This window comes from Pithys albifrons, chromosome 23 (assembly GCF_047495875.1).
Source record: "Pithys albifrons albifrons isolate INPA30051 chromosome 23, PitAlb_v1, whole genome shotgun sequence".
NCBI classification, from domain to species: domain Eukaryota; kingdom Metazoa; phylum Chordata; class Aves; order Passeriformes; family Thamnophilidae; genus Pithys; species Pithys albifrons.
Genome location: NC_092480.1, coordinates 2455917 through 2472763, shown reverse-complemented (window position 1 = coordinate 2472763; position 16847 = coordinate 2455917). Strand labels below are relative to the sequence as shown.

At 57.4% G+C, this 16847-nt stretch overlaps 2 protein-coding genes across 5 annotated transcripts; both read right to left on the bottom strand.

Moving 5' to 3' along the window:
• Positions 1 to 2364: 2364 nt before the first annotated feature.
• FXYD2 (FXYD domain containing ion transport regulator 2) lies at positions 2365 to 4485 on the bottom strand. The gene is made up of 6 exons (XM_071576288.1): positions 4403 to 4485; positions 3715 to 3753; positions 3518 to 3592; positions 2858 to 2894; positions 2704 to 2734; positions 2365 to 2534 (listed from the first exon to the last, which is right to left on the bottom strand). The coding sequence occupies exons 1-5, from the start codon at positions 4410 to 4412 to the stop codon at positions 2710 to 2712; spliced, it is 186 nt and encodes a 61-aa protein (XP_071432389.1). The 5' UTR covers positions 4413 to 4485; the 3' UTR covers positions 2365 to 2534; positions 2704 to 2709.
• Positions 4486 to 5626: 1141 nt separating this feature from the next.
• On the bottom strand, positions 5627 to 15293 carry FXYD6 (FXYD domain containing ion transport regulator 6). Of its 4 annotated transcripts, none has more exons than XM_071576284.1 (8): positions 15182 to 15293; positions 8933 to 8995; positions 8706 to 8747; positions 8523 to 8597; positions 8351 to 8387; positions 8027 to 8076; positions 7871 to 7913; positions 5627 to 7370 (listed from the first exon to the last, which is right to left on the bottom strand). In XM_071576284.1, the coding sequence occupies exons 2-7, from the start codon at positions 8988 to 8990 to the stop codon at positions 7885 to 7887; spliced, it is 291 nt and encodes a 96-aa protein (XP_071432385.1). In that variant the 5' UTR covers positions 8991 to 8995; positions 15182 to 15293; the 3' UTR covers positions 5627 to 7370; positions 7871 to 7884. The 4 variants fall into 4 exon arrangements, with proteins under 4 accessions (XP_071432385.1, XP_071432386.1, XP_071432387.1 ...); XM_071576285.1 differs by having other exon boundaries at positions 8933 to 8992; XM_071576286.1 differs by lacking the exon at positions 15182 to 15293 and adding an exon at positions 14060 to 14268.
• Between the last annotated feature and the right edge of the window lie 1554 nt (positions 15294 to 16847).

Genomic DNA, 16847 nt, shown 5'->3' with positions numbered 1-16847 from the left:
GTGGTCTGCTCAGGTTCCCTCTCCCATAGCTCCTGGATTCAACATCCAAAGCAAAGGACTGTGGAGGCATGGAGAGCAGAGGCAGCTGGCAGCCCCTCTGCCCTGGCACAGGGAGGCCACATTTACTGTGCATCATGTGATTTGCTCTCGCCTTTCCTCTGTTCCTGGTTCTCAGATTCCCTGGGATTCCCGGAGGAGCACCAAGCTGGGCTGCTCACAGTTTAGCTCTTACAAGAGCCTGCCCTCCAAATATGGCACCCAGTGCAAGTGTTTGGGTGCTGGAGCACGTCCTGTGCTGCCACTGCCCCCCTGTGAGTGTCCCCAGCCCCTGGCTCAGCCCCCAGCCCGGCCAGGGGTGCGAGGGGCTGTGCAGGTGCAGGCACACGTGGGTGTCCACAAGCCGTGCAGAATAATGCTATTAATGCCATCTGGTGCCGAGACAGAGATCCCACACAGGCAGCCAGACACAGCTTTTCACTCCCCATAATCCCCTGCCCCCGAGCCATGGGGGCTCTGTCTGTGGGGCTCCATGGGGGGCTGAAGGGCACGGCTGTGCCCTGTGCACTGGCACACTTGGGGAAGGCAGCAGGCTCAGGGGTGCAAAACCCTGCTGAGGATGGGTCACTTCACACCCTTCCTGCCTGCTGGGGCTTTTGGCCCCTACTTTTGGGGGACACAAGCCCACTGCACTCAGCATTGACTGGGGGTCAAAGCAAGGAGCAAGCAGGGCAGCTCTGCTGTGATCAAACCCTTCTGTGCTGTTAAACAGGTACTTTCCATAGAATCAGAATCATTCACATCAGAAAACACCTTTAAGGTCATCAAGTTCAACCATTAACCATTTTCTCCTTCAGCTGAAGGACCCCAGTCCATGTTTAAGCTGTGTGAAGCTGCAATGACTCTTCATCAGTGAGTCAGTGTCAAGTCAAAATTATATTCCAAAATAATCTCCTTACTGTGTTAAATAAGCACCTCAGATTAGACAAATTGCACGGATTTCGTCTAATAACCTTCCCCCAGCTAATCCTATTTTTCTGTCAATGTCTGACCTATATCAAAGCCCAAATGGACCTTGGGAGGTGATTTCTCCATCCCAGCACCACCAGCATGGTTTGGCTTCCAGAAGGCAGCGCCTCACACACCTGAACCCCTGCAGTGGCTTCAGGTGAGAGTGGGAAACTTGGTGTTTCTCACCCAAAGTGTTCCCTGATCAAGCACCCCTGGAATGCTGAGGGCAGTGGTGGGGGACAGGCACCCCTGCCCTTCGGTCACTAGGGGTCTGTGTTGGTCCAGCTCACGGCACACAGAGTGACCCTCCCTCCTCACTCACCCCGCCCAATTGTGGGAGGGTTCTGCCTTTTTTTTTAAGAGTCTTTTTTTTTCCTCTGTATTCGAAGCTGAGAGAGGCCGTGAGCTCTCACAGAGCTCCGAGCTCCATCCCAGCCCTGTTCCTGACCGAAAAGGATGCCTCGATCAAGCTGTGTCATGCCGTGGTGGGCTGACCTTGGCTGAACTCCAGTTGCCCACTGAGCTACTCCCTCACTCCTCTCCTCAGCAGGACAGGAAGGGAGAAAAAAAGAGGGAAAATCCCCCAGACTCGTGAGTCAGGATAAAGGCAGTTAAGAAATCAAAAACAAAGGGAAAAAGAAAAAAAGAAAAAGAAAGAGAAAAAGAAAAAGGAAAAGAAAAAAGAAAAAAAGAAAAAGAAAAAAAGAAAAAGAAAGCCCAAAATATTGTATTCTCTACTTCCCATCCGCAGGCAATGTCCAGTCCCTTCCCGAAAAGCAGAGGTCACTCCGAAAGAGAAATGTCATAAATCACGAATATCCCCCCTTCCTCCTCCTTTCCCTTACCTTTTACACCTGAGCAGGTGTCACACGGCTTGGAATGTCCCTTTGGTCAGTTTAGGGCTGTCTTGGCGATGCACCCTCTCAGAATCCTGCCCATCCCATCCTGCTGATGGAGATGTTGGAGAGACAGCACTGATGCTGTGGGAGCAGCAGGAGCCAAAACTGGTGTGTTACCAACACCTCCCCAGCTCTCAGCACCACGAGGGCTGAAATGGGGAGAATTAATTCTGTCCTAGCCCGACACAAGCACCCAAAGAGCCCCATATGAGCCTGCTGCAGCCAGACCCTGCCTGTGCATCCCAGGGGAAAGGCACGTGCGGGAGAAGAAATATCCGGAGTAGAGCCAGGGTGGAGCCAGCCGGCTGTTCCATGCCGCGGGGTGCGGAGGGGCCGGCAGGAGCCTTTCCTGGCTGAATCCCTTCCTGGCTCTGGGGTGGAAGATGTCTGCAGGGCAGAAAGGTGTTTTGGCGCTGCGCCAGGAGAGTGGGCGATTCAAACGCCTTTGGGCACAGAGTTCGACATTTCTGAGCTTAAACTTTATTAGCCAAGAAACTTTTGCTGGGTCTTAAAGGAGGGAGAAGCGTGAGGGTAGTTTGCATTTGGCCTTACAGGGTAAGGCAGAAGGAGTGGCCCTTGGCAAGGACTTGTTGCCTTCTGATGCAGCTTCATAGTGGTAGGGCAGCTCTGAAAACAGACAGAGGGAGGGTTACGTGTCCACCGAGGCCAGCGTGTCCCAGCCCCTCTCCCCCTCCAACACAAACCTCCTGTAGGTACTTCCCTGCAGCACAGGTACCCCAAGCATCGCTCCCTGCAGAGGGAGCCTGGCTGCCAGCTGGAGCCTCCTGCAGCCTACCTGCACCTACAGGTTCTCCTCGTTCTCTTGCCTGTGGAGCAAAAAGCAAGGGGAGATATGTCACACTGGACGGGGAGTGCAAGCCCAGATCCCTCCTTTCAGGACTAGAGCACTGAGGAGAGATGAGGCTGGCTGAAAATTGTGCAATACCCACCTTGGCTTCTTCTTCCCTCTGCAGTGGAACCGCTGGCCTGGTGGAAAAGGAGTGACTGAGGTCCCTGGGGCTGAGCCTCTCCACCTCACCCCTGCAAGCCCTGGCACTGCCCAGTCACAAATGCCCTCTTGGAGGTCTGTCTGTCTTCTAAGCTGTCCCACAATTGCAAATGCTGTTGGTTTTCATATTTTTCTCCCTAAAATTGCTGGGCACAGTCACGGTGCTGCAGCCGCCCCAGCCCCACAGAGCAGTGCGGGTATGGAGCAGTGCCAGAACACACAGGGAGGCTCACAGGGTGCCCTGGGTCACTCTGGGAGCTGCTGAGGTCCGAGGGCTCTGGGAACACCACTTTCTTGCTCTGGAAATGTCAGAGTTTTCTCTGCTATTTTTAAGGAGTGACCTTCCCTCTGAAGCCTTGGCGCTGGCAGGGAAACACTAAATATTTACGTGGTCTCCTTCCCAACTCGCTCTCTGTTGGGAGCGTGCCTGGATGGAAAGTTCCCAGGCAGCCCCGGGGGCAGGCTGTGCCCACCCCTGGTGCTGTGGGGCAGTGTGGGTGATCCCCAGCCCCACACTCAGCCAGAGGAGTGGGGCAAGCAAAGCAGGGGGCGTATGCAGGGAATGGAGCTGAGAGGGTGCCCAGCCCACACAGGCACTTACTGAGGATGATGAGAAGCCCAATCACAAAAGCCACAACTGCGAAAATCAGCCCCCCATTGCGGATGGTGTCATAGTCTGTAGAGGAGGAGAGCCAAGAGGTGTCAGCCCAGCCAGGGTGTGGGGCTGAGCCCACAGTGCAGAGCCCACGGCAGTGTGGGAGGGGGCTGCCTGTCCCCCTGCCCAGGGCACACACTCACCATAGCTGAACCTGTCCATGCCCTGCTCGGGCACTTGCTCTGGAAAAGAGGAGAAATCCCAGTGAGAGACAGGTCCTGGGCACTGGGCTCATGGCACGGAGGTGGGAGAGACCAGGAATGGGGACTGCAAGGGAGAGCGCTGTGACTTCCTTAGTGTCTATCCAACCCAGCCAGTAAACGTTTCCCAAAGCCCTGCATTTCACCCTAGGAATTTTAACGTCTGTGGTAAATTCGTGGGATGCATTTGCAAGCTGCATTTGCAGGATGCACAGGAGTTTTCAATCTCCAGCTGAAGCTGCAGACTTCACTGCCCTTGGGAAGCACCACTGCCTGCAGGACTCCGTGGCTCTGCTCCCCTGACACACAGAACTGAACAACCCTTCGGGCTCACAGCTCACACCAAGGTGCATCCCAGCAACCCCCCTCCATGCCAGCAGGCTCATCCTTCTGACAGGTGCGTGTCCCCACTCCAGCCACCTTACCTGACTGCACATCCCTCTGCCAGGAGCTGTTTGGAAGCAGAAATCAACCCAAGAAGCCAAACACCAGCTGGCACCGATGTGCCAGTGGGTCGCAGAGCTCTGAGGATTCATCCCCATGTCTCCCCCTCAATCCTCTGGGAGAGTTTCCCCCGTGTAGGCTGCATGGCAGGAGATAGAGATGCCCCAGTGAAAGTGTCTGCCCTTACCATCACCCATCGCCTCGGCGTGTTGTCCAGCGGGCGCCTCGCTCTGTGAGTGGGGCACTCGCAGGAAAGCGCATTAATTGGGAGACAAACCTCATTAAACATTAATGGCTTCGGTGTAATGTTTATCGCAGTCACGAGGGGAGGCACAGGGCTCTCTCCCTCCCGCCTTTGGGAAGGAGGGGAGGGGAAGGCAGGGCAGCACCCACTGTAACAGCCAGAGGGGAGGGCTGGGCACCCCAAGTCATGAGTGTCCCTGTCCCAACCCTCCCTCAATTTCCCAGCGTCAGCCTGACTGGGCTTCACCTCCCGCAGTGGTGGCGATTCCGACAGACAGGCTGGGATACAGGCTGAGACTGCCTTTTGCTAGAGAGAAGCGGGCAGCACACCCTGCCCTCCCAGCCTGGCACTGTGTTTGTCCCACAGCCAGGTCAGCACTTCCCAGCCCAGCATGGAACCATCCCAGGGGTCCTGCAGCCCCCTGGCACTGCGATGTCCGTGGTGCATCCCTGCTGGCAGTGGGGCACCAGGATGCTCTGCCCCCCAGGGTAGTGCCAGCCTCAGCCCCAACAAGACCAGGTGCCAGGAGGGCTGTGCAATCCAGTTTGCTCTAATCTCACAATCAGTGAGCGGGAGTCACGCGCCCAAGCTGATTAGTGCCAGGGTGGCCATGGGAAAGCCAACCCCAAAGGAGGCTCCCCTTGGCATGGCTAAGGAGTGTGGGCACCAGGAGCCCACGACAGCCCAGCTCTGGCGCCACGGAGTGAAGCCAAGCCCTGGAGGGTGCTGTGTGGGGCCGCCAGGGTGGCACTGCTGCCACAGCACCCTGGCAGTGCTCAGCATCCCCCGGTCCAGCGCGGCAGCAGCCCAACACAGCGGCTCCCAAAAAGCCAAGGGACAAGGAGTCTCTGTGCCCACGGCCCCACGCTCCTTCACACGGGCTCTGGCTCTTGTTGAGGCGCTCCTGGCTGCAGGAGGGAGCGCAGAGAGGGGGCTTGGCCCGCACAAAGCCCATCTGTGCTGCCCAGGGAGCTGCCCCTGCTCGTCTCTCCTCCCATGGGGACAGCGTGGGAGCTGCCGGCACCTCGCCCAGCCGGGCTGCCCTGGGAACGCCACAACCCTCGAGATGATGCAGCCAGGCACCGATAGAAACGATATTTTATTCCTTTCCCCTTAGGTCACAGCACAGAGCACACCAGCCCTCCAGAACAGCAGCACACTCGCCTCTTTAAAAGGAAACACAATAGCTCAGTTTATTTTACAACAGTCAGGGCTTGGCCATTTTACACACCACAGGGGTCTCTTTGTTTCGTGTTAACACCGACGGCACACTATGGACAGCACAGGCACTCCGATGGGACACCCACACCACTGGCACTCAGGGGCTGGGCCGAGGGGTCTGCTCTGCCTGGGAGATCTCTCAGGAGGGAGGGAAGTGGCATAGTATTGAAGACATAGTCCCTCTGCATGGCACAGATGGGGACAGATCTTCCCAGGGACACCGAGGGATGGCAAGCACACAGGGACACAGCCCACCCCGGAGGCAGGGCCACCACGGTGGGCTGGGCACAGCAGAAACCCCTCTCAAAACCATCCTGGGGGGCAAGACCCCCTTCCCGGTGTGGGGATGGCACCCTGAGGTGTTTCAGTGTAGCACTGATGACCCCCTGCTTCTGCCCAGCTAAATGCCCCACATCTGAGTTGACAGTCCTCAGCCCCAGCTGAGGTTTTGCCTGCCTGTGGGCTTGGGGAAGAGCCAAAAAACACAGTTTTGCCTCTGAGCCACGAGCGAACACAAGGTGATGATGGACTCTGGGCTCAGCACGTTGTCACAGTGCAAGCTCAGGTGTGCATAACCCCAGAGCATCGCTGCCTCTTGCTGCTGCTCCACGGGGGAAGGGGTAGCTGGCACTGGGAGTGACACAGAACTGCCACGGGACAACACGCAGCACTGACACAGGTGGCACAGGCAGCGACAAGGCATGGGGAGGGACAGGGAGCACCAGGAGGAAACGCTGCTGCCCCTTCCCTGTCGGAGACAAGCACAGACAGGATCTTTGTTTCTCTTTAGCCCTCGGACTGTGTAACCTGCCCAGCTCTGTCCACGGGCAGAGTGCTGCAAGGAGCTGGTTTGTGCTGGTTAGCAGGGTCACCACTGTGCAGCCGCCCCCTTTCACAGTGTCACTGTGCTGCAAACCTCACGGGCTTCTCTGCCACCACGGCCTTTCCTCGCTCAAAGCGGTGTCCCACAGGTTAACCAGGGACAGAAGCATGGGGTGCCAAGCAGGTGAGACAGGAGAGCTCCCTTCAGCCTTGAATCCAGCACCCCAGTGCTCCTAGCGAGGGAAGCCGAGCTGTGGGATGTCTCTGCCCGACTCGCCCCCCACTGCAGCTGCCTTTGGGTTATTGCTGAAATGGCCATGGGTAGTCCAGAGCCACACTGGGCAGGTCCCTGGGGCACTACAGGACAGGTCCCCAAGCCCTGCCCAACACCACCAGCAGGGGAACCACCAACACCTGCTGGCAGCACTGCCGGCACGGTGCGGGCTGTGCTGCTGGCTCTGGGCTGGGGGACAGGGTGTCCCTGCCCCACAGCCCACACTCCCTGCCCCACACAGCCCCCGTTGCCAGGCTTGGAGGGCAGCCCAAAGGGCAACGCCTGCCAGTCCTACACAGCCCGAATCACACGCACAGCACGAGAAAGGTGAGGAGAAAGTCACGATTACAACATCAGCAACAACTAGCCCTAGAGGTAATGATCATCTCACAGCAACATTACACATCACGGGAGGCAGAGTGGACGGTGACTGGAGTTTAGTCGGGTTAGGAAACAGAACCGGTGCTGGAGTACAGAGGGTAACACAGACACAGCAGCTTTGTGCCTCCTGAGAGGGACCTGCTGCTGCGATTTCAGTTTCCTCGCAGGCCGTGGGCATCTGCGGTCCGAGCGTCTGTCCTCGGGGCTCTGGGTCTGCGTGGGGAGGAAAGGAGTGAGTCAGCCTGGGAGCACTGATGCCTCTCCCTGCAATGGGTCTCGTACCCTGGCAGCACAAACTGCCAGTACGGGCTTCCCCCCGCTGCAAACAGGGGCACAGCCCAGGAGCTCAGAGAGCTCTGACTGCAGGCACCGAGTGAGATGCCCTGAGGGACTCCTACCCAGCTCTCTAAACACCCTAAAACCAAAACCACTTTGGGGTGGAGAAGCACAAGAGAAGGAAGTGTAACACAAGGGAAAATCCGGACAGATGCTTCCTTTTCCTGCTGAGCTGCCTGAGGACAGTCAGGACCTTGCCAGCACTGAGAGTTTTCCTGCTGTGGCCCCTACCAGTGCTCACACCCACACCATCCCCAGATGCCGAACTCCCCAGTCCCAGCAGACTGGCCTGCTCAGAGCCCTGCATTCACTCCCACACATGGCCCCAGCTGTCCCTCCCATCCTGATGCCACCACCCAGACTGGCAGGGGACTCACCGCATGGCTCCTGTTCAGTTCTCTGCTTTTGGTGCCCCTGTTGCTGCAAAGGAAAGAGCAGAAGGGTTTGTGGTGCCCACCCAGCACTGGGAGCTCTGTGGGCAGGTGGCTGTGACACGGGGCAGTGGCACAGTGGGCAGGGGACAGTGACCTTACCATTTGAGGTGATCAGGGTCTCTGCCTGAGCCTCCTCATCCCCTGGAGCCCTGCAAGGAGAGGAGCACGGTGAGAGCCACTGGGATCTGTGCCCCATCCCAGAGGTGGGATGCCCAACAGCACAGGGACATGCTGAGGAAGGTGCTCTGGGAGCATGTGGAGCTCCTCTGCCACCCAGAAGCTCTGCAGCAGAGTGTCCCCCAGCTTTGGGCATCCAAAAGGGACACTCAGAGAGTGCAGCCATGCTGCCAGCTGTGGGAGGGAGCCTGGGAGCAAAGGGAGCTTTTAAAGGGAGATGTTGCCCACCGGGCTGCCCTCACTCACCTGGGTTTCTGGTTGAAACTGCACCTGCACCTCCTGCCTGCAAGGGAAGAGAAACTCTGTAAGCATGGCCAAAGTAGGAATGGAGTGTGGTCTTTTCCAGTGTGCCCCACCACGAGAACAGCCCCAGCTGCCCCAGCCTGCCAGCCCAGCACCTGCCAGCCCCCCAACTTACTGAGTATAAGGAGAATGCCAACGGTGAACAGGACCACGGCAAACACCAGCCCCCCGATTCTCAGGCTCTGGTAATCTGGGGAAGGAGACACAGGGGGCTCAGTCTTGCTGGGTTCAGAGAATGGGGCAGCTCTTTTGCTCCCCATGGCACATGCACACCCACCCCACATACAGCCATGCTCACCATAGTTAAAGGGGTCCTCCTCCTCCTTCTCCTGGGTGGCCACTGGAAATGAGAAGACAAGGGGTGTGAGGGGAGCAAGCCATGGATCCCAGCTGGCACAGGCTCCCCATGGGAGTTGTGGACTCTTAGGGCTGCTGCCCCATACCCCATTCCAGACCCCTTGGATCTGTGGGGTGGCTGTTCCCCACAGTCCCACAGCCTTTTCCCAGGAAGCACTTGGCACCTACCGTCTGCCATGGCCGCTGGCACCAGCAGGGAGCAGAGGAAGATGAGCGCTGCCTCCATGGCTGCTGTGAGAGAGGGGAGAGGCAGCTGTCAGCACCCAGATGGCTCATGGAGGGCACCACGACGGGTCAGGGGCACAGGGGTACTAAAGACAACCCATGGCTGGTTGTGTGGGCAGGCAGGGCCAGACCATGCCATGGGGAAAGGAGACAGGCTGGCCTTGTGAAGCACACAGGGTCTGGCTACAATACCTGGTGCCATTGCTGTGCCCAGCCTCATGGGGACACATCAGCTCCCAGGCATGAGGAGAAGGGTTTGAGTGGACAGACAGACTTTTTGTGGGGTTCAGTACTGTGTTTTCAACCATCTCTGCATTTGGCACAGATTTCAGTGCAGTCTCGAGTTTGCTCTGCAGGCAATGGGGCCAGCACCAGGGCTGTGATCTCTTCATCAAGGTCAATACTGTGCCCTTCACCCAGAGCATACTTTAATTTGTCCCAATTAGCATAGCAATTACAGCACACAATGAGGCCAGTGGCCCTGGTGGGACCTGAGCTTGAAGCCATACTTGCCCTCCAGGCTCCCTGCACTCACCTGCAGCAGCAAGGAGAGACCATAAATAACCTCAGTGTCCCTCACAGCTGAGCCTGTCCCTGTCCCTTCACACACTGGGGACACCTGGATGAAGCACAGATCCTTCTCCCAAGGATGCCAGTCTGGGTGTAGCATCACTGTGGGCAGGCTGTGACACTCCCTGGCAGCTTGGTCAGGGGTGCACATCCCAAAGTGCTGCACCCATTTGGGATGGGCACCCTCATTTCTAGGGCCAACCAGGCAGCACTGCTCTGCCAAGGGAGGGCACTGCCAGCACTCATGGTACCAACAACCTGCTACAAGCATCCCTTCTCCAGCTCCCAGGGGGACAGGGGGGAGCTGTTCTCTATCCTGTCAGCCGGCACAGGGCACTGCAGACCCCCTGGCTGTGTGCAGGGGACACCTCATGCCAGGAGGAGAGGAGCTGGCTGATGCACTCCTCCAATGGGCTCTGGAGGGTGGATGCAGACCGGGTGCTGCCTCCCTGGCCCCTGCAGCTCCCCATGCCTGTCCCAGGGCCCTGCCTGGTTGTGTGTGCAGTGCCAGGCAGTCACCGAGTGCCCCGATGGTGGGGCTGGGTGGCCATACATGGTCAGGAGCACGGAGAGGGCTCGCTGCTGGCATGGGAGAGGACAGAGGTCTATCAGGCACCCTGCATGGCACTGATAGCACCGAGTGCTCCAGAGCTGCTGCAGCTGCTGCGCTGGATTAGAGCCGATAAGGAAGGGGCCCTCGGCAGAGCAGGAATTCAGCTCGCTGACGGATGCAGATCCCGGCGTGCGACTATTCAGCCCTTCCAGAGCCTGACCTGATTCCAATGCAACCTCCATCCCAGCTCACCCCAGCTGCCAGCAACAGGGGAGGCAGCTCGGCTGCCCCAGGCTGGCTCCTCAGAGCACCAAAATCCCCCAGATTCTGCCAGAGCCCCTTCACCCAGTTTGTACTCCACGCTCCCAGGATTGGCAGGCACAGAGCGGGCTCAGCAGAGCCCACCAGTGCTGTCCCTGGCAGCATTTGGCTCTGTGGCCAGTCACCAGTGCTGCCCTGGGGAGCCAGTTCCCATCACACCCACAGGGGATGCAGCCCCAAGCCTGACCTTGCCAACACGAGGAGCACATTCCCACAGCTTGCCTTATTCATCATAACAAGTAGCATCCCATGATAATTCCCATCCTTCCCTCCCCTTCCACGATTTGCCATTCCAAAGGCGATGTGTTTATCCAAACACAGGAGGGTTTCATCTCCCTCTGCTGCAGCTGCCACTGCCATTGTGTAGTGCAGGGCTGCACTGGATTGCTCCCTGTGCCCAGACAAACCCCCTCGTTTGCCCGAGACACATCATTTGAGATAATTACCAGGTCTTAGAAACACACACAAAGAACCTACAGCTGGTGACACAGTAACTTCGAGCTGCACATTTCCCCACGTCCTTTATCTCCCGTCTTTTATCTCTTCTCCACTGAGTCTGCCAGCGCAAAATCAGAGTCATTACCCATATGAGGGTGCTGCGTGTGCACAAGAGATGTGATACCGCTCACACTATCACAACATGAACAGTATTAATTGGCTCTTGGAGAATATTAATGACGCCTTTATTTTTCAAACAAACCATCCATTAGATTTTCACTGTTTATTCTGCCATTATTTGCCTGCTATTGGAGCATCCCATTCAGGGAATTTTGCATTATTCTCTGCCCTGAGCCCCTCCATGTGACACTGGGCCCTGCTCAGCCACACACACCATTTCCAACCCTCTGCTCAGCTTTTGGCTTCCCACACGGAGCACGGCAGAGTTCACTGTTTGGCCCAGCCAGGCACGCAGCACACATATGTTCTTTGTTTTTCTAACTCAATTCCTAGAATTCACACACTTCCGCACACTACAACTTATCTCCACACGAGTTACCCGCCAGGATTGGCAGTGTCCCTGCTCCAAAGGCAAACACAGCGTTCTGCAGTGCAAACGAGCCCAGCTCCCCTCCAAGGCAGCATATGCTTTGTGAACAGCCACAGGTTTTTTGGGTTGCTCCAAGCTGGCCCACCCACTTCTTCCTGAAGCTGAAATAAAGTGAGAAGAGGAAACATTGCCGAGGGTTTGCCGTTCTCCCTGCTCCTGCCTTCCCTTGCAGATTCCAGCTGCACCTTGGCACAAAGGAGAGGAAAACAGCAGCTGCCTCAGGAGCAGCAGCAGTGCTGAGCTCAGCCACTTCCTCACCACCCAAATCTTCCTGTTTTCTGCCCATGGGTGACAGAGAGTTTGGAGTCACCACCCTGAGCTGCCACGTATCCATGCACACCACGGGGACTGGCAATGCCTGTGACTTGAATCACAACATGGGGTTTTCCTGTTAAAACTGTGAGATCTGGCTGAACGCGGAGAGGTAGAGTGGCAAAGAGCGGGGCAGCAGTGTCCAGGGACCCTTCCCTTTCATCTCAACTCAGTCTGCTGTTTCATGAGGGAAACCAGAATTTTTCCCCCCACCCCTATCTGCACAGCGATAAGGAGGCATCTGGAACTTGGGAGAGGCTGAGAGGGAAGGAAGGAGCGATACAGAGTGAGGGAATACCTGGAATTTGCTGTTTTCTGGGAGGATCTGGATGAGAACAGACTGAGGGAATAACCCTGTGCTGCAGAGGTGGCTGTGGCTGGACCTGCCCCATGATGAAAGGTTGCAGGGGCTCAGTTCCCTCTGCCCAGCACAGCTGCGTTGGGTGGCAGCACCAAGGCCACCCTCGCCACTCCCAGCCCACGCTGTGCCACGTGTCAGGAGCCACCCTGGGGTGATTCACCGCCCTGCCACGCGCACAGTCAACACGCTTCCCTCCCTGCAGAGCACGGCCACAGCTCCTCCTCAGCCTCTTCCTTCTGGATAATCCCTCCTTGCAATTCCCATGCTGCCGGGTTGGCGCGTGTGCGTGCGTGGAGCCTGCGCAAGGGACGGGAGTGGGGTAAATCCGGGCGAACAGCCCCGGTCTCTCCTGCCTGGCTTGGCTTTCTGCAGCACAGCAAATCATGCCAGAGCAAGGCAGGTGAATTTATAACGCCATTGGATCTTCAAGTTCCCTCTTTCCTTTCCATTGTTTAGCATAGATCTGCCCTGTCAAGTCTCAGCCATCACAGCGTAATGCCGGGCAGCCTCCGCCTTCCGTCAGGAGTCCTCAGGGCATCTCCTGAAGATCAGACCTAGTTAAAATCTCTGGTTTCTGTGCAAAGCCCCCCAGACCGTGACAGCAGTGCTCTGTTGCCCGGGGCGTTTAGGAGCGTGCATGTGTGAATGGACATTTCCAGCTCTGCATAGATGTGCTCTTCTGCCATTTCACGTCAGCATCAATCTGGCTATTAATGTGCCTGTTGTTGTGCCTCGTGTGCCTAAATGAGAGAGAAGGAGAGATTTCCAGCCCTCGCCATTCTGATACGGACGGCACTTCCCAAATCCGGTGCTGATTCAGAGGCTGACTGCATGGAAGACACAAAACTGACTTTACTATGGTCTAATTGTCTTTTATGGGTTTGGGGTGTCTCTAAGCACATGCTGTGCTGCATCCCTCACCAGAACCCCAGAATTCCACTTGCAGGGCTTCTTCCAGCCTCATGGAATTGGCCCTAACCCATCAAGGAGCCTCAGCCAAAGCTGCCTGGCCACGTCTGGCTTGGCACAGTCCCTGGCCCGCCATGACAACATCCCAACAAGCAGCAGTAGGCACAAAGCAGTGAGGACAACCCTCCACTGAGGAAAATCTCCAGTGCAAGCACTGCTGAGGTAATGGCTGCCTGGCCAGAGAATTCAGCTGTGGGCTCTGGGAGGCAGTAAACATCATCACCACCTCCAATCAGGAATCTGCTGCTCCTGATCCCTCCTTATTTGCTTAACAGGTGCTGTAAACCTCACCATGCACCTGCCTGGACTGTTCCACCACACCCAGCCCCCTTTGGCCACACACCACCTAAACAAGCCCAGGCTCCTTCTGCTGAGCAGGGCACGGCTGGGCACCAGCACATGGGAATCACACAGGTGAGACAAAGCAGAGGTTACCTGGCAGATCCTGGTGGTGAGAGAAACTCGAATCACCAGCACGCACTCACAGAGCAGCGTGTGGGAGAAGCTGTTTCAGGCTCCCATGCGTGCTGGGTACCACAACACTGCTCAGCAGCACATGAGAGCAGACATTTTCTCTGTTCTCTCCTCTGCTGTCACCATCAGCCACGACCATGAGGCAGAGACCAGTCCCCAGCAGCATGGCTGGTGTCTAAACCAGCACCACCACACGCTGCATGGAGGGATAGGCAGGTGGCAGAGCACTCAGGCAGGGCAGGGCAGAGCAGGACACCTTGGCTACGCCACTGCCAGTGGTGCCTTCTCTGTGCTCAGGGCCACAACAGCTGCAGAGCTCAGTGGCCTCTTTACACCTTGGAAACACACAAAGAGCCTGAAAGGCAAACACTGGGGAACAGCTGAACACAGAGCTGCTGCTTCGCTGTGCCAGGGAGTCGTCCTCAACACCTGGCAAAGCCGTGACTCTCCACCATGTTTTACCTGGATGGGTACATTGCAAGCTGGCAGATAAAATTCCAAGATGAGAGTGAGATATTAGGCTGTTGGGAGGAAGGCACAGGCAGCCTTACACCTTGCAGGCATGAGATATTCTCTAGCAGGTCCCAGGCACGTTCCAACAAGTGGCCTTGCTTGGCAGCCATGGCACTTCACGCTGGCATCTCTCCCTTTCATGTTCCACCTCACTTTGCCTTGGAACCCTGGTCCTGCTGCACACAGGCAGGGATTCTCCAGGCTTGTCTTTGTCAAACTGGAAGCAAAACCACCCAATGAGACTGAGAATCCCAACGGGACCCAAAAGCACCGTGAAGCACTGCGGGCTTGCCAAAATGGGTGCTTCAACCTAATCCACACACGGCTTTTCCCAAGAGGCTGCTCTTTCACGCTGCTTATTCACATCCACACAAACCACCTGTCACTTTCCCTCCCACAGAAATATCCCTGCAAGATCCGAGTTCCACCACATGGCCTCCAAAATCCGTCTCTTTGGAAGCATTAATTACACACCCTGAGAGACACGCTCTTCCCTTCCTCCAGACGCCTTCCCGGGATAAGGCGCTTGGCTGTTTACACACGGTGTTACTACAATATTGAACAACAGGAGCCAGAGCGCTGCCAAGGGCTGCGAGAGGAGGGATCCCCCCACTCCCCGGGATCCCCCTCCTCTCAGGGATCCCCCTGCTCTGCAGAGCCCTGCCAGCCTGGTGAGCACTGGGTGTGAACCAGGTCTACCCACGGTGGTCTCGGGTGGGATCCGCCGGGGCATCTTCCCCAGCACGGGAGGGGGGCTGGTAACCAGGCAACGGTGGGATGAGGGGAAACCGCGGTACCCGGCGTTGCCATGGCAGCCGCCGGGGCCGGGATGCGGGAGGGTCGGGGCGCGGGGCGATGCCCCGGGGCAGCGGGGCGAGGTCTCGGACGCCTCCGGGGCAGGAGCGGGCTGGGGCGCAGTACCGCACACCGGCATCGGGACACGGGCCCCCGAGCGCGCACCGCCGAGCCCGGCGCTGCCGGGCGGACCCCGACCACCCTCCCTCCAACCCGACCACCCTCCTTCCCGCTCTCCCCACCGGCTCCGCGACGCCCCTCGACGGCCGGACCCACCTGCGCTGGCCGTGCAGAGCCGGGCAGAGCCGGGCTGGCCCCGCGGCTCCGGGCGGTGCCGGGGGAGCGGAGCGGAGCGCGGAGCGGGGCTGCCGCACAAAGGGGAGCGGGCGGGCGGGGCGGGGGCGGTGCCTGCGGGCCGGGGGGCGCGGGCAGCGGCGGGGGCGCGGCCAACACGGTCCGGCCCTCGGAGACTCCCAGATCCCCCCAGAGGAGGGCACGGGGATTCTCAGGGGGGATGGAGCATCTCCGCTGTGAACGCAAGGTGGGAGAGCTGCGTGTTCAGCTTGGAGAAGAGAAGGCTCTGGGAAGAACTTAGAGCTCCTTCTAGTACCTGAAGGGGCTCCAAGAGAACTAGAGAGTAACTTCAGACAAGGGCATGAAGTCATGGGACAGGGGACAATGACTTCCCACTGCCAAGGCAGGGTCAGATTAGATATCAGGAAGAAATCTTCCCCTGTGAAGGTGGTGAGGCACTGACACAGATTGCCCAGAGAAGCTGAGGTTGTCCCATCCCTGAAAGTGTCCAAGGCCAGATTGGACAGGGCTTGGAGCAACCTGGTCTAGTGGAAGGTGTCCCTGTCCATGGCAGCAGGATTGGAATGAGATGAGCTTTCAGATCCCTTCCAACACAACCCATTCTGTGATTCTATGGTTCTCCAAAAGTCATGGAGTTTGCGGGGTGCAGCTCTGAAGGGGAAACACTTATCTGGCTTTGAAATGTTCCTTCACACGCTGGAGGAGTAGGGGTGGGCTCTGCACCTACCATGGAGGGACCAGGGCAAGCAGTGAGCAAGGAACAGGCTGCTGGAGCTCCTCTGGCGCCAACAGAAAATACACATGGGTGAGTTGGCAAACACGGAGCAGGAGCTTTTGTGTCTTGCTGCCTCCTGAGGGCGGGAAGGCAGAGCTGGGAAAGGGACTGCCACGCTGCCAAGCCAGGTGGCCCAGTTCACAGGGCTTCAGTCACATCATTCAGTCAAATCTCAGGGGCCATCCAGGCCGGGGTGGGCAGCAGGGGCACTTCCAGGCTGGCCTGGCTCAGTCGTGGTAGCACCTGGTTTGGTTTCAGGCACACTCAGGATCTGCTGCCTGCACTGGCTCCACCAGCATTTAGCAGCTGCAGAAAAACAGACCCTTTGGGTCTCACCCAGAGCTGGTCAGGAACCAGCACAAACTTTAGGCAGCCACTGCTGCCTGAGAGGAGAAGGGCTGGACAAAAGGCTGCTGTGAATGCTCTGTCACAGAGTTTTGTGGCAAGCGACCAGTTTATTCCCATCAGACAGCTGGGAATGTGGGGAGGAGCAAGACTGGGAGGGAGATACATGTTTAATATAGGATGTGAAATGGGAATAGGGTGCTGGGGGCACTGCCAGGAGCCTTGGGCACCACTCCCTTCCAGGCCAGACTGGCATACCCGTGTCTGCCTGGCTCCTGCTGCTGCCCTGGAGAGCCATTTCTTCTCAAAAAAACACCTCAGCAATGCTGTCATCACTGAGCTGGCTCATCCCATAATAAGTCAAATGCATCTTAGATAGAAATCAGGCAGTGACGGCACACAGACTATTCTACAGCCATTTCCCAGGTTCCAGTAAAGCATACAAAGGAAAATAAACCAGCACTGGCATTTCAAGGCAATTATTCAAAGGGTCAAGAGATACAGACC

Excerpts from the sequence above, each read along its gene's own strand:
- FXYD2 (XM_071576288.1), bottom strand. Across the intron at positions 3,593-3,714 it reads CATGGACAGGTTCAGCTATG|ACTATGACACCATCCGCAAT; the intron begins GTGAGTGTGTGC and ends CCTCCTCTACAG. Across the intron at positions 2,895-3,517 it reads TGGGCTTCTCATCATCCTCA|GCCAGCGGTTCCACTGCAGA; the intron begins GTAAGTGCCTGT and ends CTTTTCCACCAG.
- FXYD6 (XM_071576283.1), bottom strand. The coding sequence starts at position 12,539 with ATGATTTGCTGTGCTGCAGAAAGCCAAGCCAGGCAGGAGAGACCGGGG. Across the intron at positions 8,077-8,350 it reads AGTTTCAACCAGAAACCCAG|GGCTCCAGGGGATGAGGAGG; the intron begins GTGAGTGAGGGC and ends CTCTCCTTGCAG. Across the intron at positions 7,914-8,026 it reads GACCCTGATCACCTCAAATG|CAACAGGGGCACCAAAAGCA; the intron begins GTAAGGTCACTG and ends TTTCCTTTGCAG.